At 33.7% G+C, this 27,900-nt stretch overlaps 1 protein-coding gene across 1 annotated transcript in view; it reads left to right on the top strand.

Annotated features, from left to right (window-relative positions):
- RADX (RPA1 related single stranded DNA binding protein, X-linked) overlaps window positions 1–27,900 on the top strand; it is a 68,246-nt gene that overhangs the window by 14,966 nt on the left and 25,380 nt on the right. Inside the window, exons 4-11 of the mRNA XM_008544716.2 lie at window positions 2,397–2,505; window positions 2,706–2,797; window positions 2,904–3,026; window positions 5,884–5,988; window positions 7,388–7,552; window positions 8,535–8,695; window positions 9,456–9,631; window positions 20,441–20,514. Coding sequence (XP_008542938.2) covers window positions 2,397–2,505; window positions 2,706–2,797; window positions 2,904–3,026; window positions 5,884–5,988; window positions 7,388–7,552; window positions 8,535–8,695; window positions 9,456–9,631; window positions 20,441–20,514 — 1,005 coding nt within the window. The remainder of the gene's footprint in view (window positions 1–2,396; window positions 2,506–2,705; window positions 2,798–2,903; window positions 3,027–5,883; window positions 5,989–7,387; window positions 7,553–8,534; window positions 8,696–9,455; window positions 9,632–20,440; window positions 20,515–27,900) is intronic.

The following is a 27,900-nucleotide window of genomic DNA, read 5'->3' on the forward strand; positions in this document are numbered from 1 at the left end:
TAAAAAATGACTACACACTGTGTTGCATTGTTCTCCAGCAATGCAAAATTGATTTTACATATGAAAATCTACAAGTGTCATTCACCACATTAACAGATTCAAGAAGATAATGATCATCCTAGTAGAGGCACAAAAGACATTTGTTAAAGTCTTACACCCATTCATAAATTTAAAAAAGAAAATAGCAAGAGAAGGAAGCTTCCTTAACCTGATAAAGGATGTTTACAAAATCAAAACAAAACAACAAACACAACTCTTAATGGGGAAAATTTAGAAACATTCCTTTTTAAAATGGGGAACATGGATGCCTTCTATTACTATTTCAATTTAATGTTGTCCTGGCTAGTGTGAGAAGACAAAATGCGTTAAAGCCATAAGGATTTTAAAGAAAAACACAAAACTGTCATTATTCACAAATTAGATTTTCTACAAAGAAAATCCAAAATTACACAAAGTATTACAAATAATAAGGTGTTGGCAAAGCTAGCTGTAAGATCAATATACAAAAGTCAATTGATAGTGTACACTCCAATAACAGAGTTAGAAATTATAATTTTAAAAACATAATTTACCTTGTCAATAATAACTGTCAGGTATCTAGAAATAAATCTAACAGAAGAGATGTAAAACCTGTTTGGAGAAGTTTATAATACTTTACTGAAAGAGATTAAAGAATCCCTAGATAAATGGAGAAATATCCCATATTCCCAGTTAGGAGGTCGGTCTCAATTTCATAAGTATGTCAAGTCCCCCTAGATTGATCTGAGGATTCTGTGCTGTTTCATTAAATTTTTTTTCTGGAGCTGACGAACTGATTATAAAATTTACACGGAGGCATAATTATTAAGAATAGTCAAGGCACTTCTGAAGAAAAAGAATAGGGAGCTGAAGAGGGAGTGAGGACTTGTCCTACAAATGTCAAGAATTATTATAAAGTATTTGTGACCATGTCATATTGGTATAGGTATAGACAAACTGATCAGCAAGTCACAATACAGAGTCAAGAAGCAGCCCTAGACATATAAAAGTTTGATCTATGACAGATGTGCTGTACAAATCATCAAGGAAGGAGGAACCATTCAGAAAATAGTATTGGGACAGTTGATTATATGTGAGAAAAAAATGACATTATATCCCTATCTCATACAGTATAAAAAATCAGTTTCAGATATACCAGATACTTAAATGTGAAAGGCAAAACTTTTAGAAGAATTTATAGAAAGTATCTGTTTGACTTTGGACTGTGGAAGGGTTTCTTGGATAAGACACAGGAAATAGTAACTATAAATGAAAGATTAATAAATCTAACTACATTAAAATTAAGAACTTTTGTTCATCAAAAGACACCATAAGAAGAATGAAAAAATCCACAAAAACGAGGTGAAGATATTTGCAATGATATAATCAACAAAGGATTAGTATCCAATACATGTAAAAAGTCCTACAAATAAATAAGAAAAAGACGAACAATCTAATAGAAAAATGGGCAAAAGACACAAACAGGTATTTTACAGAAGAGGATGCATGAGTGAACCATAAGTATATGGAATGTTGTTCAACATAATTAGTAATCAGGGAAATGCAAAATAATATCACAACAATTGTCATTTTGTGCCTAGATTCACAAAGAATAAGAAATTTGACAATACCAAAGTTCGGAGAGAATGTTCATCAATGGGAATTTACATATTGCTGCTGGAACTGTAAATAGGTTCATTACTTTAAAATAGTTTGAAATTTTCCTGTAGAGTGGAATATTTGCATATTGTACAATCCAGAGTTTCCTTCCTGGGTATAATGCCTTAGGAAACTCTTGCCTATGTGCACAGGGAGACATGTACAAAACAGTTGATGGTGACCCTGTTCGTAATAGCAAAAAACTGGAAATAATCCAGATATCCATCAACACAATAATGGGTAAATAAAATTGTGGTATAGCAACACCCTGGAACCTTATTCAGCTGGGTAAAGGAGAAATGAGAAAAAAAGCTACTGCATCCAGCTGTGTGGATAAATTTTAAGATCATAATGTTGAGTGGAAAAAGTAGCCCTAGAATACTGTATACAGTGTGATTCCATCCATATAAAGTTCAAAAACAAAGAAAACCAAAGAGTATTTTGTTTGGGCAAAAACACATAAGTATTAAAAACCTTTTTTAAAAAAATTAAGGAAATGATAAAACACAAAATTTAAGGTATGATTAACGCTTTAGTAGGAGATAAGTGGATGTGATAATGTAGGAATAGGTAGATGAAAGCTGTTGATAATGATCTAGTTCTTAGGGTTAGTGGTGGGCTCAAAAGTGTTGTCTAGTCTTTTGCTGTGTAATTTATATGCGTGTATATTCTTTTATATGTGTTAAATATCATATTAAAGTAATATATTTGTTTTTCAGAAATCTGCCTGAACCTTCGAGATCCTCCAAATAATATAATTATCATTCCTGAAAAGCAGGTGAAACCAGAATGGAGATTGCCAAAATTAAATCCCCGCTTTATCACAAGGTAAAACAGCTTCTTGTAAAATATCGTAAATATTAATTTTCAATGTTAGTCACTGAAACAATGTATTATAATTTGCTCAAAGTCTACCCCAAATTATGCTATAGCAATTATATAGATATTCATTTTCACAATCGTAATAGTAGAATGTTTTTCCCCTGTTTGAAGACACAAAGTCTATTTAACAATTTTTCTTTTTTTAGATCAGAACTGGATGATATGCCAGCAAATCATATCTGTGATGTTATTGGCATTTTAGTTTTTGTAGGAAGGGTCCAGCGGTCAAAAAAGAAAGGTAAGCTTTTAAAATTGAAAGTCATAAAAATTATTTCATTGAATAGTTCTGTATTCATATGTGCATAATTGGTTACCTTCATTTATTCTAATATCTATTCATATAGAAAGCCGTGAAGATTTTTGGTCATATCGCTGGATTCACATTGCTGACGGAACTTCAGAACAACCTTTCATAGTGGAACTGTTTTCTACATCTCAGCCAGAAATCTTTGAAAACATTTACCCAAGTACTCAGTTTCAAAAATTTTATCTTTTTATTTTTGGAAGTGTGGGGCATTAACTTAAAAAAATTGTAGAGTAAACTGACTTACTGAGTGGCATTATATTGGGTTTGCAAAGTTAAGCAGTCTGTTAGGATGTTTAAATTTTTTCTGTATTAATATTATATTTGGTATTACAGATATTAACCACCTTCTGGTTTTTTTCTATTCAGAATTAATTTGGGATTGAAACCAGCTTTTTAGAAAACAGGTCCTCTTCTCAGTTCTCATTGTTAGCATTTCAGACATGAAAGCTTAAGATTCAGTGAAACTGAAACAGACAGTGAATTCCCTTTGTATCCATTTGGAAATTGACTAAGTAGACCACATTAAAGACATTGAAAACTTTACTAATGTAGAATCAATTGGTAGAGGATTGGCAGACCGTGTAATTAAATAATGACAATGATAAGTATGATTCCATTTGAGTATTAAGTTAGTATTAGGTTGGTGGTGTTATACCAGCTGGTCAATATTTTACTTTGTTGCTGACTTTTTCCCGTTACATTCATTCAGATATATAGATATTTTTTCCACTGATTTCATTTATTTAAAAACATTTTAGGTATGCTCTGTTATATATTTTATATAACAAGTTAGTCTTCGGTCTACTATGATAAGAAAAACATATTTAATAGTTTTTAACAATTCCAGTGAATTTTTCCTTATTTGAATTTGTAGCATAAAGCTATTTTAGATATGGCATGCTATTTTACTATTTTCCAAATGAGTATATGAATGAAATACTGATTGTTAAATGCTTGTCAACACTGGGGAAACTCCTAATCTTGACTACACGTAGCTTGTTTTTATTCGGCAACAAGGTAGAAATTGTAGATCGTCAGGAGACCTAGAGACCATTTACAGGCCTGTTCTGCTACCCCTTTTTTTCTCTATTGCAAAACAGTATCACACACCATTCAGACGTTACCTCATTAGATTCTACTCTCCGCTTATAAGATTACATTTTTTAAATATATCTGAATAAAACTGAATTTCACTCCAGCTATTCGGGGAGGAGGCAGGAAAAGTGTTTTGGCCAAAACCAAGGCATGAGCTTCTGAGGTGGGTGGTGCTATGACCTCTCATATAACTTCTCTCAGGGCGTAAATGATTGGTAGTAATTGTATTCCTCTGATGACAGTTCCATTACCTCATTTTAGATAGGTTTTACGGCCAGGTCTATTTCTCTTTTTAGCCCCTTTAAATGACAGGCGGACACAAGTTTTGGATAATGATTTTTCACAGAAATGTTGTGAGGCACGCACATTCTATTTCTTATGATAATGTGAAATACATCTTTCTAAGAAAAGTCTGTACAGATCTTGGTGAGATTTACTCTAGTACAATAGTTGACGACAAATCACAGCTTATTTTCATCTTTTGACAGAGTTAAGGGAAAAAAATCATTAAATGAATAGTGAGTATTGAGGGGGCTTTGGGCCTATGAAGGTCTTCCAGAATAATACCAGAATCCTTTAGTAGTAGGGCATCTTTTTTACTTCTGAGTAAGGAAAGTGAAGAACTAAGAGGAACTAATATTGGGTGTTTACCATGTACTGGATGCTCATAGATGTTATCTTATTTTGTACTCCCAGTTCCCTTTTAAAGAGTTGTTTTTACAAATTCACAAGTGAGGAAACAAAGGTCCAGAGGGGTTAAGTGATTTCCTGGATGTCAAACAGCTAGAAAGTGTTGGGTTGGAATGTCTGATTTTTAACAGCCACGAAATTAGAATTAGAGGTTTCTTTAATATTCCTATATCAACATCTTTAACCATGAATACTCACATATTTGTGCAGTCTTTGAAATAAAGGAAAAGCGATATAAATTAAGAGAATTATTCTTAGTCATTTGAATAAAGATTTCCTTTATTTTCGTTGCTCCAAAATAAAGAACTAGTAAATATGAGATAGAGGAAATGAATTTATAGTTATTATTATGTTCTAGGGAAATATTTATTCTCAAATGAGAACTTACCGTTCTTGTGAGATTACAAGTGTTTACATTTATTTCTTCATTTCCTAGTTTGTAAGACCATAACTCTTTTTGCATGTAATGGGTTAAAATAAAAAAATATTGTTGGATTAGTGAAACTTTACCCAAATAACCTGATAGATAATTAAAAACAATTGATAGCTTTTGAAAGTAGTTGAAGTCTGAAGGCATTTTCATCTCATTTTCAAGAATTCTTTTTAGTCTATCAAGTTGGTTAGCAAGGTGAACAGAAAAGAATAGGTGGTATAAGCCCTGTCATTGAGGCTTCAAGTGTAATTAAGATAAGCACATATAAAACACTTGCATAAGCAAATTCAGATTAATATTATATAGCCCTACTTGGTGGAAGGAGTCAGAGTAATTCAGGGATCAGTGTTAGATTGGGATAATTAATGAACGCATTATGGAGACTAAGCTTTTTTCTCTGTAGGAAATAACAGTTCACACTCAGTTGTGTGCCCGATTAGAAAGACTATTGCACTCTTCAACTGTGCAGCAAGCAGTGACTTCAGTTAGGTGCAGCTGTCATACTTTCTAAAGGAAAAGTAAGTGTTAGATCCTTTATCTAAAGGAAAAGGTAAGTGTTAGATCCTTGTTGCTCCAAATGTGGTCAAAGGACTGGCAGCACTAGTATCACCTAGCAGCTTATTAGAAATGGAGAATTTCAGGCACCCTCAAACTACTGAACCTGAATTTGCATTTTGACAGTTGTTCCAGGTGATTCCTATGTTCATTAAAGTTTGAGAAGCACTGTGTTAGATCCTGATCTTGATATGTCCTCTTTGAAATGCAGAAGTAATTTCATAAGTGTTTTCATTTTCTACAGCGACATATTTCATGTGTACACAGTTGAAAGTTGTCAGAAATGACACTCAGGTACCTAAACTGCTTTACCTCACCACTACAAATGAGAGTCGAGTGTTTATTACTGGTGAGCAATTTCTTTGTATACACTTTATTGGAGTGTAATCTATGTTCTCTTCATTAAATTAACTTTTACATTACAGCATTCAACCACAAGATAGCTTTATTTTGACCTCCTTTATCACTATAAGAATGTTTTAACAAAGAATATTTATCCTATGAAATATATTGCTTCTAGGTTATTTACAATTGAAGCAATGATTTTGTGACTCACTGGAGAATTGTGTTTGTGTCCTTTGGTTAACCTTAACTCCTGCTTGATATAAGGTTGATAATCATATATTGCTAGGTATATTGAAGACTGTTAGGCCCTATATCACAATATGGATTCAATTAACAATATTTTAAAATACTAAATAAAACAAAAATGTGCATCCAATTTTGGCCCCCAGATCTCACATTTTACTTATATGGCTAAAAGAGTCTCACTGCTTATGTCCAAGTAGATTATTTTTCTCTGTTCCCTCTGATAATGGGGTCAAAGCAATAAAGATAAAAGTTTCCAGATGAGTGAGGGAGTGGTGTGGAATGGTATGTTTACTAGAATGCTACCATGTTGATAATTAGGAAATTTGCCAAAAGAAGAGTCTGCGGAAGGATGTAACACACAGCTTTGTCAACACCTCATTTTATAAATGCTAATAATATTAGATGTAAATGTGTACTAATAGTATCAGATGTAAATGGCACTTTTAAGTATGTTAAGAGCATGAATTAAATGCTGAGCTATATTCATAGGCAAAATAGTTCATATATGATGCCATACCTTCAGGTTAATACATGATTTAAAAATCAGTTCTTTAAAAAAGATGCTTCCCATTTGGATAATTAGAAAAATCCAGATGAGTAGTTTTCTTTTTCTTAGGGCTTTTCAGTATCCTGTAGACAGCTGCAGTTTAGTGCACTTAAACTCTGATATGTCTGATTTCTTTCTTGAGTTAGGATTTTTTTACTCTTTTTGATAATTTTTGTATGCATGTTAAGTATACTTATCTGCTACATAATGAATAAGTGAACTTATTTTCTTTGTGACATAAGAGACTGTTCTGGGGCCAGCCCAGTGGTGCAGTGGTTAAGTCTCCATGCTCCGCTTTGGCGGTCTGGAGTTTGCCGGTTCAGATCCCAGGCATGGACCTACCCACTACTTATCAAGCCATGCTATGGCAGGCGTCCCACATATAAAATAGAGGAAGATGGGCACAGATGTTAGCTCAGGGCCAATAATCCTCAGCAAAAAGAGGAGGATTGGCAGCAGATGTTAGCTCAGGGCTAATCTTCCTCAAAAAAAAAAACAACAAGAGCCTTAATATTAAACAGTTTTCATACAAAAAAGTCTATACGTTTTATTATAGTGAGATTTTTTTTTTATTTCTTACTTTTTTGCCCTTTTCCCTTCTTGAAAACAGGTCCTAGAGGCCAGCCATATACCAACGATCCCAAGGTAAAAAACTTTATTCAGTGGATTAAAGCAAAGACTGATTCTGGGGAACTGAAGAATACCGTTATTGGTGGATATTACCCCTATCCACCAGTGCCAGAGACATTTTCGAAGTATAGTAGTTCTCTTAAAGGTAATAATGTATTTGCTATTCCTTTATGATATGTCTATATCCTGTATGTATGGTATATGCCATATCAGTTAGTCATCTTTATATTCTTTTATATACCAACACTCACTGATAATAATTTTGTCTTTATGAAGACCTAAAACCTACATGTCATGCCTCCAAAAGATTAATGTTTTGATTTTATTAGACTAGAAGAAGAGAAAGAACATGGACGAGGACTAACTAGAGATATTATCTTGATTTAGTGTCATTGAAATCGAATCTCACCTTGGTAGATCCCAACTCGTATGACATTACATAAAGAGACTAGAGATATCAAGGGGACACTGGACAATTTGATGTGAAGATACTGACAACTATATTATGCTACTCTTGTAGAATGGCATATATTGGATATAGCATAATTGAACACTACCTTTAAATAAAAATGACACCAAAATAAATGAGATGCAGAATAATAGTGATGAGAGCCCTAACGTTAATTTATTTTAGTAGAATTAAGATATGACAGTTGAAAAGTTTAACATAAGTATATTCTTTTGAAAAACTATGGGATAATTGCATGATTTTGGGAAAAAAAGAGAAACTTTGAAAACTGACCTATCATCATCTAAATATTGGCATCCTCTTGTACTTCATAATGCCAGGAATGTGTAGTATATGGTTGAAAATATTGAAAAGTGTGTTTCTATGCAGTGGCTAGGCAATGCTTTATAGTTTGAAATATGATGTGTAAATTACAGTCAATATGTAAAATTTCTGTTTCAAATTAGGACTCCAGACTGGAAGACTATCACAATTTAACTGATAAATATGTTTTGCCTATTTTACAAAAATTACATAAGGAGATGCCAAAAGTCACAAATTTAAGTTATATAGCAAGTTTATAAATTCATGTTGTAAAATTACATTGCAAATCTAATTCTTATTTTTATCATTTCAGTTCTCTAAAACTTACGATTTCCTTGGAATTACTCTTTTGCAGTTGAGTCGCTCTTGACAGCCATGAGTGAAGTGAGGAAGGAGGTTGAAGATTTGCAGTATAGGGAACAAAAGCGCATTGCAATTCAGGGGATAATTACTGTTATAAAGTATGTCCCCCATAGCGTTGCAACTGGAAGTGCCTCAACATCAGAAACACTTCGGGTATGGTGCCAGAGAATTAATATCATATCTCTGAAAGCACTATGATCATAGTTACAATTGGTACCTTGTACATTTTATTCAGAACTCACATGTATTGATTCTTAATGATGTAAACCTAAGAAAAAATTCATTTTTCTTTGTTTCCTTTTTCTGTCACTTGTTTTGGAGCAGGCTGGGTGAAGGCCACTGCTTCTGATATTTCCCAAGGTGCTCAAAACTTGGTATCTGGTTTTTGCTTTCAGCCAAGTGATATATATGATTATATTCTTGTCCTACTTTTTATCCAGACAAGAACTATAGGAACGCTTCCCACAGAAAGTTTTTACCTCTATATCTGGTATGGCAGTCTTACTCAGGTTCTCTGAGAGGTAGCAATGACTCTTGTAGGATAAATGCTCTAGTAGAAGTGGCCACTTCTGGAATCTAGGCACAATCAAGACAAATAAGTTAACTTTTGCCATGAGTTTATCTTTTTAAAAATTATTTCTAGAATTGCTTTTCCTATGGAAATAAGCATCTAATCCAACTTTTCAGTTAGACCAATATAAGAAGGACTTTTGTTTATCTTTCTTTTAAAAATATTTTAATAGCAGATGGATTAGGATAAATCAGCTTTATAAAAGCACTGTTATGATTGCAAAGGTTTGTCACAACTCTTAAGATTATGAAAAATGAGTAAAGTAAAATTGTAGAGTCTTTTAAGAGAGAAATAATTTTTGTTAATTAGATTTAAATGTTTTCTCTAAATGTTTGGTTTTAGGATGCTAACCGACCCTCAACATCCCAGGCAGCTCGAACAGAAAGTCAAAGTCGGGAAAGAGATAGTAAACAGCGTCAAGACCTTGGTCCTGTGGGATTTCAGTGTGTTCAAGCTACAAATGGAAGTTTGAGTCCTATCAAGAAAAAAAGAATTCTGCAAGGACCACATGCCAAACCGTAAGTCATTTGTATTAAGCGTATACGTAGCATATTAATTTTTTTGGTTTGTTTCTACCCTATAAAATGAGTGATTATACTAGAAACTGTATTAGTTTTCTAGGGCTGCTGAAGTCCCAGATTAGGGTATCAGCAGGGTGGGTTCCTTCTGAGGGCTGTGATGAATAATCTGTTCCATGCCTCTTCCCTAGCTTCTGGTGCTTTACTGCCAATCTTTGGCATTCCTTGGCTTATAGAAACATCACCCGTCTCTGCCTTCATCTTCATGTGGCGTTCTCCCTGTGTGCATGGCTGTATTTCCCCTTTTTATAATGACACCAGGCATACAGGATTAGGGACACACTCTGGGGTACTGATCTACTCCAGTATGACCTCATCTTAACCAATTACATCTTCAATGAACTGTTTCCAAATAAGGTCACATTCTGAGGGTCATCGAAGATGTTGTTAGTTACATATTGGTAGTCCTATTGGTATTTAGTGGAAATATAATTCAACCCCCGTCTGGCCTCTGACCCCTAGAAAATCATGTCCTTTTCACGTGCAAAATACATTCACCCCATCACATCATCCCCAAAAGTCTTAACCCATACCAACATCAACTCTAAGTCTAAAATCTCATCTATTATATCATCTAAATCATGTATGGATGAGATGCAGGGTGATTCATCCTGGGGCGGAATTCTTTTCCATCTGAGAACCTGTGAAACTAGATATGTTATCTGTCCAGAGTACAACGATGGGACTGACATACGGTAGGGACTCCCATTCCAAAAGGGAGAAATTGGAAGGAAAAAGGGGTCAAAGGTCACAAGACAGTTCAAAACCTAGCAGGGCCAATTCCATTTGATTTTAAGTCTCCAGAATTATCTTTTCTGGCAGGATAATGTGTCCTCTGGGCCCATCAGAGTGGTGGCCTCACCCCTTGGCCCTGAGTGGTGGCCCTGCACTCTGGAACTGAGGAGATGGCCCTGCCTTCTGGAATTGAGAAGGTGCCCATGCCTTCTGGAATTGAAGAAATGGCCTCACCCTCAGGGTCATTCTTCCCTTTTCTTGAAGGATAGCACATGATCACAGCTGGGTATCTCTGTTAGCTCGTTTCCTGACTATAGAATCTCAGAAGTTCAACAGTCTTCCTTCATTTTGTCCCACCCATGTCCCTTTCAGTCCAAACTAGCCGCGTGCATACTGAGATGGTTTATTGGATCCACAAGTCACAAGCTTAATCTCTTGGACAAATGGTTGTCCAGCAACACCCTTGGTGTTCTCTCCAGAGCAATCTTTCTCATTTTTTACAATATGGATAAGCTGAGAATTTTCCAAGTATTGAGGTTCCGGTACCTTTTTTCTCACAATTCCCTTTTCAACTTCTCTCTCCCCTCTTGTATTTTACTATAAGCAGCAAGGAGAGACCAGGCTGTGCCTTCAACACTACTTAGAAATCTCTTCGGCCAAATATGCAAGTTCGTCACATACAAGTTTACTTTCCATCCAGTATAACACAATTCAGCCAAGTCCTCTGCCACTTTATAACAAGGATCACGTTTCATCCAGTTTCCAATAGCGCATTCCTCATTTCTGAGACTTCACCAGAAGCACTTTTTACTTTCAAATTTCTAGCAACATTATGTTCATGACAACAGATGTTTTCTCTAAGACAACAGAAGCTTTCTCGACAGCTCTTTTTTTCTTGCTGGGCCCTCAACAAATTCTCCGTCAAAATTTATATTTCTACCAACATTCTCTTCAAGGCAATATAGGCTTTTTCTGTTATGTGCTTCAGAACTCTTTCAACCTCTGCTTAATACCCGATTCCAAAGCCACTTCCACATTTTTAATTATTTGTTACAGCAGCATCCCGTTTCCTGGTGCCAAAATCTGTACTAGTTTTCTAGGGCTGCTGTTGTGAAGTGCCGTAATCTGTATGGCGTAAACAACAGAAATTTATTGTCTCACAGTTCTGTAAGCTAGAAGTCCAAGATCAAGGTGTCAGCAGGGTAAGTTCCTTTTACCTCTCCTCTAGCATCTGGTGGTTTGCTGGCAATCTTTACCATTCCTTGGCTTATAGAAACATCACCCCAATCTATGTCTGTGTCCAAATTCCCCTTTTTATGAGGACGTTAGTCAGATTGGGGGTCCACCCTACTCCAGTGTGATCTCATCTTCACTAAGTACATCTTCAGTGACTCTATATCCAAATGAGGTTGCATTCTAAGGTACTGGGGGTTAGGGCTTCAACATATGAATTGGGGCGGGGGGTGGGGGTGGGATACAATTCAACCCATAACAGAAACCCTCTTATCTGCCATGCTCAGCATGGACTAATAGAAAAAGAGTTTAAAATGGATAATTAGAGAAAAATAAACATTTGTATTTTATTTTTTTTTGAAAATTGAAGAAAGTGTGATATAATGTGGTATGTCTTTATAAAGATGTACACTCGTGTATCCACACGCAAACATGTATATGGGGATGTACAAACATAGGTGCAAACATATGTGCATACATGAAATAGAACAAAATGTTTTCTTTAGTAGAATTATAGTAACTTTTTGGTTATTTTTTTTAATTGCAGAAACTTTGGGTTATAACATTATATAGCTTTCGGATGTACATTGTAATATATTTTGAATTCTGTATAGATTACATCATGTTCACCACCCAAAAACTAATTATAGTCCATCCCCTCACATGTGAGCCTAATCACCACTTTTGTCCTCCCCCCCATCCCCCATGGTAACCACCAATCCATTCTCCGTTGCTATGTGTTTGTTTGTCGTTGTTTTTATCTTCTACTTATGAGTGAGATCATACGGTGTTTGACGTTCTCCCTCTGACTTATTTCACTCAGCATAATATCCTCAAGGACATCCATGTTGTCACAGATGATCGGATTTCATCATTTCTTATGGCTGAGTATTAGTCCATCGTGTATAAATACCACATCTTCTTTATCCATTTGTCCCTTGATGGGAACCTAGGTTGCTTCCAAGTCTTGGCTATTGTGTATAATGCTGCAATGAACATAGGGGTGCAAGTATCTTTATGCCTTTGCATTTTCAAGTTCTTTAGATAAATACCCCAGAGTGGGATAGCTGGATCATATGGTAGTTCTATTCTTAATTTTCTGAGTATTTTGTTATTTAAGCATTTTACTTCAATTTAAAATACTATAGCTTACATTCGTTCACCAATTGTTTCAGCGTGGATCTTTCCTACATAACCTCATTCATTATGAATTGTATATGATTAACAGTTTTGGTTTCTTTAAAGAAGCAGGAAAAGTGGGATTCTAATAAAGCAGTTGGAACACAGAATCATTTTAGATTTTAAGATTTTTTGAAACTCTGATCTTTTATAGTAGCTGTGCTCACTTGAGTAGCAGTTTTTAGTTGTATGTTGAGCTTATGTATCTAGTAACCTTGATAAATTCACTTATTAATTCTAAGTTTGTAGGGGTTTTTTAAATTTTCTCTGTGCAAATCATGTAATCTGCAAATACCTGTAGTTTCTTTCTTTCTTTTCAATCATTTTGCTTTTTATTTCTTTTTCTTGAATTAGTGTACTGATTAGGATCTCTGGCACAATGTTGAATAGAATTGGTGGTAGACACCATTTATGTCTAATTTCCTTCTTTTTTTTTAGTGGTCTAAGGACAATTTTTAAAAATTTTTTCACAGCTTTATTGAGATATAATTGACATATAACATGGTGTAAGTTTAAGATGTACGTCATGATGAATTGATACATGTATATATAGCAAAATGACTACCACAATAAGATTAGTTAACACATCATCACCTCACATAACTAATATTTTTTCTTAGTGGGAACATTTAATATTTATTCTCAGCAACTTTTAAGTATATAATACAGTACTGTTAACTATAGTTACCATGCTGTATGTTAGATCCCCAGAACTTGTTGTTCTTATTACTGGAAGTTTATACCCTTTGACCAGCATCTCCCCATTTCCTCCACCCCTCAGCCCCTGGCAACCACCATTCTCCTTTCTGTTTCTATAAGTTTGGCTTTATGTCTAAATTTCCTGATCTCAGAAGAAAAGCTCTCAAGATTTCACCATTGAGAAATTTGGTGAATAATTTTTATCATATTAAGGAAGTTTCCTTCTGATCTTAGCTTGCTAAATTTTTCTCGTGAATGTGAGCTGAATTTTGTCAGATGTTTACACCGAATCTATTGATCTGTTGAATTTTCCTTATTTTATTTTCATGTGGTAAGTAAATTGATTAATTTCTTGAATGTTGAATCACTCAAGCGTTCCTAGAATGAGTGTTATTACTTTCTTAAAATGTTTGGAATGGATGTCCAGTGAAACCACCTGAGTCTGAGGTTTTCTTTTGGAGACGGTTTTGACTAATGTTTTAATAGATTTTAGAATATTCATATTTTCTATTTCTTCCTTTGTTTGTTTTATTTTCCAAAGAATTTGACATTTACCTCTAAATTGTAAAAATTTTTAGTATAATATTGTTTGTAATATCTTCTTATTATATTTCTGTACAATCTATAGTAATGTCCTATTTTCAACTCCTGATACTTGTAATTTGTGTTTTCTGGGGTTTCTTTCTGGAATCAGTCTTGCTGTTCTTTTTCTAGCTCCTTGAGCTGGATACTTAAATCACTAATTTTTGGTCCTTTTCTAATATACACATATAATGCTATACATTTCTGTATAAGCACTGCTTTAGCTACCTCCTACTTCATTCTTCGTCAGTTAAAAACATTTTTTATGGCTGAATAGTATTCCATTGCATATATACACCATATCTTTATCCAGTCATCAGTTGATGGGCACTTAGGTTGCTTCCACATCTTGGCTATTGTAAATAATGCTGCAATGAACATAGGGGTGCATGGGACTTTTGGAATTGCTGACTTCAAGCTCTTTGGATAGATATCCAGTAGTGGGATGGCTGGGTCATATGGTATTTCTATTTTTTTAATTTTTTGAGAAATCTCCGTACTGTTTCCATAGTGGCTGCATCAGTTTGCATTCTCACCAGCAGTGTATGAGGGATCCTTTTTCTCCACAACCTCTCCAACACTTGTTACTTTTTGTTTTGGTTATTTTTGCCATTCTAATGGATGTGGGGTGATATCTTAGTGTAGTTTTCATTTGCAAAATAAAATCGTCCCATTCACAACAACATGGATGGACCTTGAGTGAATTATGTTAAGTGAAATAAGACAGACAGAGAAGGACAATCTCTGTCTGACTCCACTCATATGAGGAATTTAAACATGTGGACAAAAAGAACAGATTAGTGGCTACCAGGGGAAAGGGGGGGCTGGGGGGTGGGCATAAAGGGTGAAGGGGTACACCTACGACACGAATGACAAACAATAATGTACAACTGAAATTTCACAAGATTGTAAACTGTCATAAACTCAATAAAAATTAACTTAAAAATTTTTTTTAGAGTTCAGAGTTCAGCATGATTCTTCTTTGATTCATGACTTATTGGCAAGTGTATAGTTTAATTTCCAGTCACTTGAAGTTGCATATTTCAGCTTATCTCCTCTCTGGAAAGAGAAAATATTCTGAATAATTTTCATTCATTGAAATATGCTGAAAGGCATTCCTTAAGTTGGACATATGTCAATTTTGGTAAATGCTTCTTATGCACCTGAAAATAAGGTGAATTCTGTCATTGTTGAGTGCAATGTTCTATATATGTTAATTAGGTCCAAGTGTGTTAATTGTGTTGATCATATCTTTTACTGATTTTTTTGTCTGCTTTTTCCCTCAGCTAATTGAAATAGGTGTGTTAACATCTTCCACTATGATGGAAGATTTATTTCTCCTTTTCTTTCAATTTTTGCTTCATATATGTTGAAGTACTATTACTGCATACATATAGATTTAGGATTCTGATATCTTCCTGATAGATTGACCCCTTTGTTATTATGAAATTTTCTTCTTTGTCTCTCACAATGTTTTCTGCCTTAAAGTCTACTTTGCCTAGTCCTAATATATCTGTACCAATTTTCTTTTGATTAGGTCTTGCGTGGTATATATATTCAATCCCGTTTACTTTGAATGCTTCTATGTCCTCATATTAAGGTTGTTTCTTTTAAGCAGCGAAAAGTTGTTAGTTTTTGTGATCTAATGTGATAATCTTAGTCTTTTATTTAGAGTATTTATTCCATTCACTTTTAATGGAATTAATGATATATTTGGGTTTATATCAATCTTCATACTGTTTGCTTAATCAAATAATTTTAATTGTTCAATTTCCCCTCTTTTATTTTGATAGTTACGTATTCGTTAGTGGTTACTCTATAAATTACAAACTGAACGCTCGTCTTATTGTTGTTAAATACAAATTATTTTACATTTTCCTGATAATGCTAGAACCTTAGAACACTTCAGCTTCATTTATCCCCATTTTCATTATTTTTGTCTTGCATTTTAATTCTCTATAAATGTTAAATTCCATGAGACATTATTAGTATTGTCTTTCTTATATGGTTAGCATTCATTTATATTTATCCACATTTTTTTTAGATTCTCTTCATTCCTACCTCTATTTCCATCCTCTCTGGGATCATTTTCCTTCTGACTGAAGAATTCCTCTCAGCATTTATATCAGTGCAACTTGCTGATGATATATTCTCCAGTTTTGTTTGTCTAAAAACATCTTTATTTCACCTTTATTTATAAAGGATGTTTTCACTTGGTTGCAGGATTTTTTAAATGTCTAATTCTACTGTTTTATTGCTTTCATTGTTTTGTTAAGAAGTCAGGCAAATTTCTTATACTTGCTCCTTCAAAGATATTGCATCCTTTTTCTCGAAATACTTTTTGAGATTTTTGTCTTTGATTTTCAACAGTTTAAATGTCATGTGCCAAGGAGTGGTTGTATTTGTTGTATACTGCTTTGAGATCACTCAGCTTCTTGAATATATGGATTGATGTCTTTCATTAGTTTTGGAAAACTACCTACCATTATCTCTTCAAATAGCCTTTCTGCCCCATTGTTTCCTCTCTTTCTATGATTCCAGTTTCATATATGTTAGCACTTCTAACTGTGACTCACAGGTTTCTTACACTGTGTTTTTTTGCTCATATACATATTTAATTCTTTTTTTTGATTTTGTGCTTCAGTTTGGACGTTTTCTATTGACCTATCTCTCTATTTACTCTTTTACTGTGTCCAGTCTGCTATTAAACCTACCAGCTGAGGTCACTGAGTTATTGTTCTGTTTCCACCCCAATTAGCTGTACTGCAATTCAGTTCTGACACTGACTATTCAGAGTTAGCATCAGACTCTACAGGTTTAAGGACTCAGTTGTCCACCAGACTGCCCTTACTTCAGATGCTAGCCACACTTCAGCTGATCACCAGGCCACCCACGCTTCTAACCAACTGGCTACAAATTCAGGAGTTCCCATGACCCCCTCAGAGTCAATAGTTCACTAGAATGATACACAGAACTCAGAAAAGCACTATGCTTACAAACACAGTTTTATTATAAAGGATACAGATCAGGAAAAGCCAAATGAAGAGACAGAATGGAGTCTGAGAGGGAACACAGAACTTCTGTGCCCTCTCCTCATGGAATCCAGGCATATCACGGTGTTGGCACATCAACGTGTTCACCAACCACGAAGCTCCACCAAGCCTTGATGTTCAGAGTTTTCAGGAATCTCATTACTTAAGCACAGTTGATTAAATCATTGGCCTTGTGATTGAACTTGATCTTCAGCCCCCTCCCCTCTGTGGGGGTGGCCTGTCCCAGTGTTCCAACTTTTGAATCATATGCTTGGTCTTTCTGGTAACAGTCCCCATCTTCAAGCTATCTAGTGGCTCATCATCAGTCAACTAATTAGCATAAAAAAGACACTCCTATATCTAAGGAAATTCTAAGGGTTTTTGAAGCTCTGTGCTAGGAACCAGGGACAAAGACCAGATATATTCTTTATTTTACCACAGTTCTTAAGTTCAGCTATTCTGATTTTCAGTTCTAGAAAGCCCATTTGGTCTTTTTTTAGATGTTCTCTTTTGAGATTTTGTATCTGCTTTGTTCATCTTTTCCTCTGTTTCTTAAACATATTAATCATTGTATTTTAAATTCTGGCTTGCTAACTGCAATGTCTGGGTCACCTGTTAGTTTGCTTCTATTGGTACCATAATAGTAAACATGACCATTTAAGAGCTTGTATCAACCAGCATTTTAATCCAAATGGTAGATAGTGCTCTCTGTTAGATATTAAAATGTAGTCAAAATCCATCAACTCATTCAAAAGTTAGCACTGAGAAATAAAATATATTAAATGAGATGTTATACCTTCTTCATTTCATTCTGTTGATAATATTTATTCCATAAAGAGAGAAAGTGAACCATACCACTTAAATAAATCCTTAAAAATCATTTTCAGTGTCTCCTCCTAAGAAAAGCAGAAGGGGCACCATAGGAAAGATTTTTAAATAATGGTTGTTGCCTGAAAAGCATTTACTAGTTTGAATTAATGATCATAAAAGACTTTAGCATTTTTTGATCATTATAAATTATTTCTAATTTGCTTATATTAGCAACTTCTCAAAAGAATTTTCTGTTTTTCTTAGGCAGAAAGCACTGAAAATATTCTTTCAGTTAATTGTATACAACATTTCAATGTACAGTGCAAGATTACTTACGTTACCTCCTTTGATCCTCAACATCTGCATGAGGGAGGCACAGGATAATTACCTCAATTTTATAGATGCTGAATCTGAGACTCAGAAAGAATAAATATAGGATTTATATATGTTTGTATGTATATTAAGTACTTTTAATTTCTCTGCATGAAAGACATTTTAGGGGCTGGCCCCGTGGCCGAGTGGTTAAGTTTGCGTGCTCCACTGCAGGCGGCCCAGTGTTTCGTTGGTTCGAATCCTGGGCGCGGACATGGCACTGCTCGCCAAACCATGCTGAGGCAGCATCCCACATACCACAACTAGAAGGACCAACAACGAAGAATATACAACTATGTATCGGGGGGCTTTGGGGAGAAAAAGGAAAAAAAATAAAATCTTTAAAAAAAAAAGAAAGACATTTTATAAGACTATAGTAATATTAATTATAATCCTGTTATATAGATAAGGGAGCAGGATACTATAGAATCTATATGACTTTTATCTAAGGTCAATAAGTTGGTGAAAGGGGCAAGGTTAGAGTATAAATTATATCCTCTGACATAATTTTTATAATATTCTGCCACTACCCACCATATGCATCTTTATTGTCTCTTCCTTTAGCCCTCTTTTTCCTTTCTTTCCTTCTATACTTCTTATTTTTTCATTTTTCATCTCTCTTTTTTCAATTTGTTCAGTTAATACCCATAGACATTGTATACCTTCACTTCTATCAGTTAGCCCTTCAACTTTAAGACATTTAGGTCTTACAAATGCGTAATTATGTATTCCAGTAAAAATCTTCTAAGCCACTTTTTAAAAATTCTGTACAATATAATGGTGCTGTTAGAGTTTGGAAAACTATTTCTCCTAATCTATTCAGCTGAAAATTTATTCAATTTATTCTTCTAATTTCAGATGAAAACAATCACTTTATAATTACATGTCTTAAAAAGTATATACATTCTGTTTAAGGATCTCAGAATACACAGAATTTAACTATTTTTTAGTTATTTAGATTTCTCTCAAAGTTGATGTTTTCAAGTTTACTAATTTCTGAAAAAAGTTAAAATTACAACTATAAAGTATGTTTTTATTTGCTGGAGTTTTGTAGTTAAATGAATGCATGCTTCCTTCATGAAAGTTACTTTTTAGTTCACTAGTAAAATGAAGAATATTACTTTGAGACAAATTCATTGATAAAATAAGTTGAGCAATATTATGTGGCATTTTACAATATGACATTTCAGTTTTACTTTATGCTTTTAGTTTCAGAAATCCAACCAATAGGAAAAAGTCATCACAGAAAAATGCTAAAAGCACACCAGATGGAAATCATTCCTTATAAAAGCAGACTTCTCCTTGGCTTCGAAATAAGATGGTTCCCTTTCCCTCCGTTCATGTCAGTTCAATAAACAGTTGTTGAGGAGATATTATGTGGAGATACAAAAACAAAATAGAATCTATACTTTTGTAGAGCTTATACCAGAGCTTATAGCAGGATCTTTCGGAAGAGACAGACTGATAAGCCTGTAATTTTCAATGCAGTGTGATGAATGCTATGATAGAAATATATGCATGTTGCTATGACAGCATATACAAGAAGCCGTGAGCCTTACTAGAGATGCAGGATGGCTGCTTATAGGAAATAATGCCTGTGTTAACTTTTGAAGGATGAATAACAGTTAACCAGGCAAAGGAAAGGGGACATAAAAGTTGTTCCAGGCAGAAGGAAAAGCATGAAGCTTGAGGCTTATAGAAAACTGAAATGAGGTTTGTGAGTTAGGCCAGATAGTTTTCCAGAATATTTAAACAAAGCAAACATTAACTAGGCCATTGAACTAATTTTTGAATTATTATCGTAGATAATGAAATAGGTATATCCATCTTTAGTTGACATTTAATACCGTTGAGTGCTTCCTTTTGTGGAATACTCCTTAAAAGAACATTTAAATCTATTGCAGTATTTAAATTATGTTATGTATGGATATGTGTTCATAGTTTGAAAGTAATTTCTTTAAATTTTTAATGCCTTACTTTAAGAAACTAAACCTATATATTTTCTAAATTTATTGAATTAGAATAAATCTTGAATGTAACCAATTAATTTTTTTCCATTCAAGTCTCTTTTTATAACTATTGACTATCCTTTTTTCATCTTTTCTAGATTTCCTGTACCTCAGCCAGAAACTTCTGCACAAAAAAAAGAAAATAACCTGGGCCTGGCAAGCACTGTCCAACGTATGTTGCTTTATTATTATTATTTATGAAATCTTTATGGAACACTATTATATATAGATTACTGTTTGATTTGATTCTGCTTTTTTGAGTCCTGCCTGCCACTAGCATAATATAAGTACTTTAAATAGATATATAGCTAGTTATTTTTGTCTCTGGTTTTCATTTAAATTAGCTTAGGTCCTTGTCAAAAAGTACTGTCTAAGTACAACTTTAGAACAATTTGGTATCATCACCAAAGTGAAAGTAAATATAACCAAACTTACATTTATCAATTTGTTTCTTTGATAGTATATCCCTTCAAATACACTAGGTTTAATTATCAGAAGAATAATTAAGTAGGGAGTTTAATTTTATTTGACAATAAATATAGGTAAAGCTTAAAAAATAGTTTTAGTTCCTTTCTTTGCTACTGGGTTTATTTTGGGTTCAATTTTGAATTTTGGGATTATTTCTGAAGTGATTTCATAACATAATTTAGTTGTAAGAGGATATCCTTAGAGTGATTTGGTTTAAATTCAGTCTCATAAGGGATCATGTCTCTGGACTAAACATTTAACACTTTATTTCCTTCTTACTTTATGAGTTATTCTTATTTTGGATTGACCTCTAGTCAGTTTCAGATTAAGAACCCACAAAAGGGTCCTGGAGTCTGCACCTCCCCCCCCAAAAAAAGTAAAACAAAATATAAGGGGAAAATCATTATAATATAAATATATAACCAAGCTCAAAACAAGAATGAAAAATCCATAGGGGCCAGAAACAAAAGAATTTAAATTTAGTAGTGAGTAGGAACTAAAACTAAAACTCTGCTCATGGGCATTTCAGAACTAGATAGGGGCCTAAATGACTATAGGCTAAGAAGTAATAACCACATGGAAAGGAGAATCCAGACCACCGGCCTCCTGCATGTGATGTAGAACTAACATAAAGTTGCAACAGTGTGAATGGCCAGAGAAATTATGCTCATCAGTATAGGCAAGTATCAAGGAGCTTTCTATATCCCCTAGTCAATGGGTAGGAAAAAGTCACCTGAGAGAAACTAGAATGCCAGGACAATACAGCATGGAAGTGTGGTCACAGTTCAAATGACTGAAATGGTGAGAACTCTGAGCTAAAAAATTAACACTAATATCTGGTCCAAAATCAGTGAAACCCCTAAGGTCTTGACAAAGGTAAGTGTGAAACTGCCTTAAGGAGAGGCTTCTCATAACCTAGAGTGTTTGGGACTCCCATAGAAAACATCTACTGAAAATGAATTCATGGTCAAAAAAATTACAAACTTCCCAACGAAATGAACTGCTTTGAGGCAATGTGATCAGATGTAATATGTGGGAAAATTTATACCCCAGGAACTAGAAATACTAGACCAATCAGAAAGAGGCTTTAAAATAAATATGTGTTTAAAAAGTTAGATGAATTGAATAGAAGCTGTAAGTCAGGAATAGATCAATATGAAAAAGGACTGGCATATTTGAAAACAATATATATACGATGGGGTTGAAGAATAAGAAAATGCAGATGAAGAGAGAATTAGTGCATTTGGAAGATTGATTCAGAGGAAATCACACCAGAGATTGGTAAAGAGATTGGAAAGGTAAAAGAGAAGTTGAGAGACATGGTAGATAGGGTGAGAAGCTCCAATTCGTATGTAATATAAGTTTTAAAAGGACAGAATAGAGATAGTCAGGAAGAAGCAATATCTGAAGAAGTACTTTTTCAAATTTAAAGATATATATAAATCCTTATGTTGAAGGATCACAGTGAATCCTGAGCAGAAAAATTAAATAAATCTATATCATAGTGAACCTGCAGAGCATAAGATAGTAGATATCTTAAAAACTACCAGAGAGAAAACGTGTATCTATCCTTAAAGGAAATATAATTAGATGAAGATTTCTTATCAACAATAATAGATGCCTTAGACAATGGAATAATGTCTTCAAAGTGTTGAACCTAGAAAAATGTTCTAACCTAGAATTCTATGTCTAAGTAGACAAACTGTAAGAGTGAAGTGAAATAAATACGTTTTTAGATATTCAAAGACTGTGAGAGTTATTACTCATAGCATCTCAATGAATGAGTTACTAAAGAATTCTGAAAGAAGGAAAATGAAACCAAAAGGAAGTAGCAGAATGCAGCAATAAATGGTGAACAAAGCAGTTGGTAAAATATTGGTAAATATAAATAAACTCAGTCAGTAAAAATTAATAACTATGGTAATTAATGAGATTTGAAATAAAATGAAACTAAAGTACTATTTTTAAGATGGGTAGGAAGATGAGAATTAAAGCACTCTGAGATCATTGTATATGGAGAAAGGTAGAAACTGATGAACTGTAGACTTCATAAATTTAAACATGAAATTAAAAAATTTTTGAGTGCATACTGCAAGAATAGGTATACAAGGCATAACTTCCAAAACAGCACAGAAAAAAACAATAAATTATCAAAAGTCCAGTGGAAGGCAGAGAAAAAGGGAAAAAAGCAAAGAAAGTAGCATGATTAAGAGAAAACACAAAATAAAATGACTGAAATAATTCCAAATACATCACCAATTCCAATAAGTGTAAACATGTTAAATTTTCAGATATCCATTTTAAAAATTATTCTAGTTATATGTTGCATGTAAGAGACACACTTAAAGTTATATAAAAAGGTTGAAAATAAAGGAATGGCAAAAGATATACCTGACATATACGAAACAAAGAAAAGGTGGTATAGCAATATTAATATGAGATAAATATAACTTAAGGCCAAAACTTTAAGTAAAGATAAAGAGAGCAATATAGAATGATAAAAATGACATTCCAACAAGATAACAACAAACATGAGAGTATATACATCTAATAATATAACCTCAAAAATGTAAATAGATTTAAAAGATAGCAGTTGACAAACTTATGTAGTACACTCCTAGAACAAGAAGATGAAAAGTTATTACACAAGCACACATATATTGATGAAAAACAATGATAAAAGTAATCTTGAAAGAAGCCAGAGAAAAGAAAAAAAAGACACGTTACATGTGCAGAAACAAAGACAGGCATAACAACAGATTTCTCTTGAGAAGATATGTAATTCAAAAGACAATGAAAAGAAAAAACCTGTAAACCTAGAGTTCTGTGCACAGTGAATATATCTTTGAAACATAGAGAAAAGAAAGAACAAAAGATGCTGAGAGAATCCATCACCACCAGACGTACACAATGAAAAATAACAAAGGAAGATCTTCAGGCAGAAAAATTAGAATACCAGATGGAAATTTAGATCTAAATAAAGGAAGCTAAAGCACCAGAAATAGTAAATGTGTGGGTAGAATAAAGTATATTTTCTCAATTTTAATCTCTTTTAGATCAAAAATAATAAAAATTTATTGTGCAGTTTGTAATTTATGTAGAAGTAAAATGTATGACAAGAATAGTACAAAGATAGGAGGTCATATGGAAATAACACTGTTGTAAATTTCTTATGCTATATATGTAAAGTGGCATGACATCATTTGAGTATAGACCATAATAAATTAAGTTGTATATTATAAACCGTAGAGCAACCACTAAAAAAAGCACAGCTAATAAGTCAATGGTAGAGCTAAGTGGAATTATTCTCAAAAGTACCCAATCCAAGAGAAGGTAAGACGAGAAAAAGGGGAACAAAGAACAAAGGAGTCAAATAAAAAATAGCAAATTCAAGCCCTATCATATTATTAATTATGTTAAAGTAAATAGTATAGACACCCCTATAAAAAAGCAAAGATTTTCATATTGGATAGAAAGAAAGACCCAAGTATATATGATCTAAAAGAAGCCCACTTTAAATTTAAAGACACAATATAGAAGATGGAAAATTATAGGGGCTGGCTCCGTGGCCGAGTGGTTAAGTTCGAGCACTTCGCTGCGGCGGCCCAGGTTTCAGATCCTGGGTGTGGACATGGCACCACTCGTCAGGCCACGTTGAGGTGGCGTCCCACATCCCACAACTAGAAGGACCTGCAACTAAGATATACAACTATGTACCGGGGGGGCGGGGCGAGGGGGGTGGGAAATAAAGCAGAAAAAAAGATTGGCAACAGTTGTTAGCCCAGGTACCAATCTTTAAAAAAAAAAAATTATATAGCATGCAAAAGAAAGTTGGAGTAGCTATACTTATATCATAAAAGTAGATTTCAGAACAAAGAATAAAGACAAATATTACATTATATACAATTCTCCAAAAAAAATAACAATCCTAAATGTGTAGGCATCTAACAATAAAGTTTCAAACTACGTGAAAATTGATAGAATTGAATGTAGACATGGACAAATTCACAATTATAGTTGAAGATTTCAATACCTTTTTCTCAACAATTGATAGGAAAAACTAGACAGAAAATCAGTAAGGATATAGAAGACAATGGCAACACCCTCAACCAATTTGACCTTATTATTCTTTATAGAATACTCTACCTAACAATGGCAGAGTACATATTCTTTTCAAATACACACAGAAAATTTATCAAGATAGACCATATTATGTCCATAAAACAAGTCTCAATAAATTAAAAAACCTAAGGGAAAAAAGTAAACCCAAATGAACCAGAGGGAAGGAAATTGTATGTCATCAATTCCAAGATATCCATTTTTGCATATTTTAACATCCCTGGAATTAGGACATGTATTCCAAATGAATTGTATATCATGATTTAATTGGCACTGTATTTTTTCTTAGTGGCACGTAAAATAATGACTTGTTTTACAATTTACAGCATTCTAGATTCAATAAAATATGAGAATAAAGTTAAAAACAGAAATTAGTGAAATAGTAAAACAAAAAAATAGAGAATAGCAAAGCCTAAAGTCAGTTCTTTTATTTTTTTTGAAAGATTTTATTTCCTTTTTCTCCCCAAAGCCCCCCAGTACATAGTTGTATATTCTTAGTTGTGGGTCCTTCTAGTTGTGGCATGTGGGACGCTGTCTCAGCATGGCTTGATGAGCGGTGCCATGTCCATGGCCAGGATTCGAACCGGCGAAACCGTGGGATGCCGAAGTGGAGCACAGGAACTTAACCACTCGGCCATGGGGCCAGCCCCTAAAGTCAGTTCTTTTAAAAGACTTACACAATAGAGAAACCTCTAGCTACACTGACCAAGAATAAAAGAGAAAACTACAAATAAACAGTTGTAAAAATGAAAGAGTATAAAACAATGATGTAATCATCATTTTAAAAATCACGACAGTATTATAATAGCTTTTTTGCGTATTTTTAAAAAATCTAAAGCCAAACTCTTTATTGTTCGTAGATACATATATAGGAATCTACCCTGGATTGGAAAGATACATAGCTAATTTATGATATTAGTTGCCTCTAGGGAAGGAAGAAAGGGGAAAGTGACCAGGAAGAGTTTAAAAAGGCTATTTAAATCTCATCTTCAATGTTCTATTTATTTTATTATTTTATTAATATTTTATATGAAGCATTCTGATATCAGCAAACCAAATGCAAATAATTTACGAGACAATGGGAGGAATTTGAACAAAATATTTGATAATATTTAAAATTATTTTAAATTATTACTAATAATTTTGTTTTTATCTTTTTAGAAAGTGTTTATCTTTTAAAGATGCATATTAAAATATTACGGATAAAATGATATCTCAAGGATTTGCTCTAAAATAAAACAGTTGGGATTAGCATAGGGAATAGGTAAAAGAATGTTGGCCATGTGATGATAAATGTTAAAAGTAGATAATAGATATGTGGGAGTTCGTTGTACTCTCCTGTCTACTTTTGTATGTTTTAAAATTTCCACAATAAGAAAGTTTAAAACATGAAAATATTTGAAGCAAAGATGGCAAAATATAAATCTGAAAATGTGTAATTTTGGGTATTGGGTATACTGGTATTTACTATGCTATGCTTTGTATTTTTCCAATTTTTCTATCTTAAAAAAAGAAAGAGAAAATGTAAGTTTAAAACACTATAGTGTACAGGTGATACCTCAGCTAATTCTTAGAAGATGAGTAGAGTTTTGACAAATTAGCCAAGTGTGTATAGGCAGAGAACAGTTTTAGCACAAGTACAAAGATAAGAAATTTCATGGAAACCTCAAGGAACTACCAACTGTTTTGGTGTTGCTGGAGCAAAAAGAGTGAGACAGGGAGAAGTCTAATGGCTGAAGAAATAGATTAAAGGTTGACATCAGTAGAGGACCTAGTATACCATATGAAGGAACATGGACTTTATTTTCTAGACATTAAGGGAGACATTTTGGAAGATATTAAGCAGTGGTGTGGCATAATTTGATTGGCATTTTAATAGCTCATTCTGACAGCTATATCGAGGGCAGGTTTAAGGAAAACGACTTTAGAATCAGAGAAGCCAATGAATGATAATGAAGGCCAGGAATAGAGCAGTGGTAATCAAAGGAAAAAAGTAGAAGAAGAGAGTAAAGAAAATTTTGAAAATATAATCAACCATATCTGGATATTAATTAAAATGGAGTAGGGAAATGAGAAGAGTCAAGGATGACTCATCTATCTACTCCTTGTCTCTATTCAGCCGACTCAGTATTCTAGTTGGGGTTGACAATTGTATTAATTTGCTAGGGTTCCCATAAAATACCAGAGACTGGGTGGCTTAAACATAATTAGTGTATTTTCTTACAGTCCTGGAGGCTAGGAGGCCAAGATCAAGGTGTCAGCAGGTTTGGGTTTTTCCTGAGGCCTCTCTCCTTGGCCTGCAGATGGCCGTCTTTTCTTGCTGTGTCCTCACATGGTTTTTTATCTGTGCATGCATGCCCCTGGTGTTTTAATATGCTAAGAGAGTAGATTTCAGGTGCTCTCGTCACAAAAGAAATGGTAACTGTAGAGGAAATGATATGTTAATTAGCTTGACTGTAGTAGTCATTTCACTATGTATATGTATACAAATCATCATGTTGTAAAACTTAAATATATACAGTTTTTTATTTAAAAAATAAAATGTTAAGAAATGGAAACTGAAAAAAAGAGAATGAATAGACTAGCTGTAGATGGAGAGAAAATATTCTCAAGATATATATCTGACAAAGGACTGGTATCCAAGACATAATGAACTCCTAATATTCAAAAATAAAATTGCAAACTAACCCAGTTAAGCATGGACAAAAGATTTGAACAGACATTCACAAAACAGATTTATGAATGGCCAGAAGAGATACGAAAATGTAATCAACATCATTAGTCATCAAAAGAATGCAAATTAGTATTACAATGAGATACCGCTACATGCCCACCAGAATGGCTAACATTCAAAAATCTCATGTAATACCAAGTGTTTGTGAGGATGTAGAGCAACTTGAAGTCTTATACACTATTGATGTGAATGTAAAATGATACAACCACATTGGACAAAACTCTGGCTGTCAGTTGT

Source organism: Equus przewalskii, chromosome X, assembly GCF_037783145.1.
Source record: "Equus przewalskii isolate Varuska chromosome X, EquPr2, whole genome shotgun sequence".
Taxonomy (NCBI): domain Eukaryota; kingdom Metazoa; phylum Chordata; class Mammalia; order Perissodactyla; family Equidae; genus Equus; species Equus przewalskii.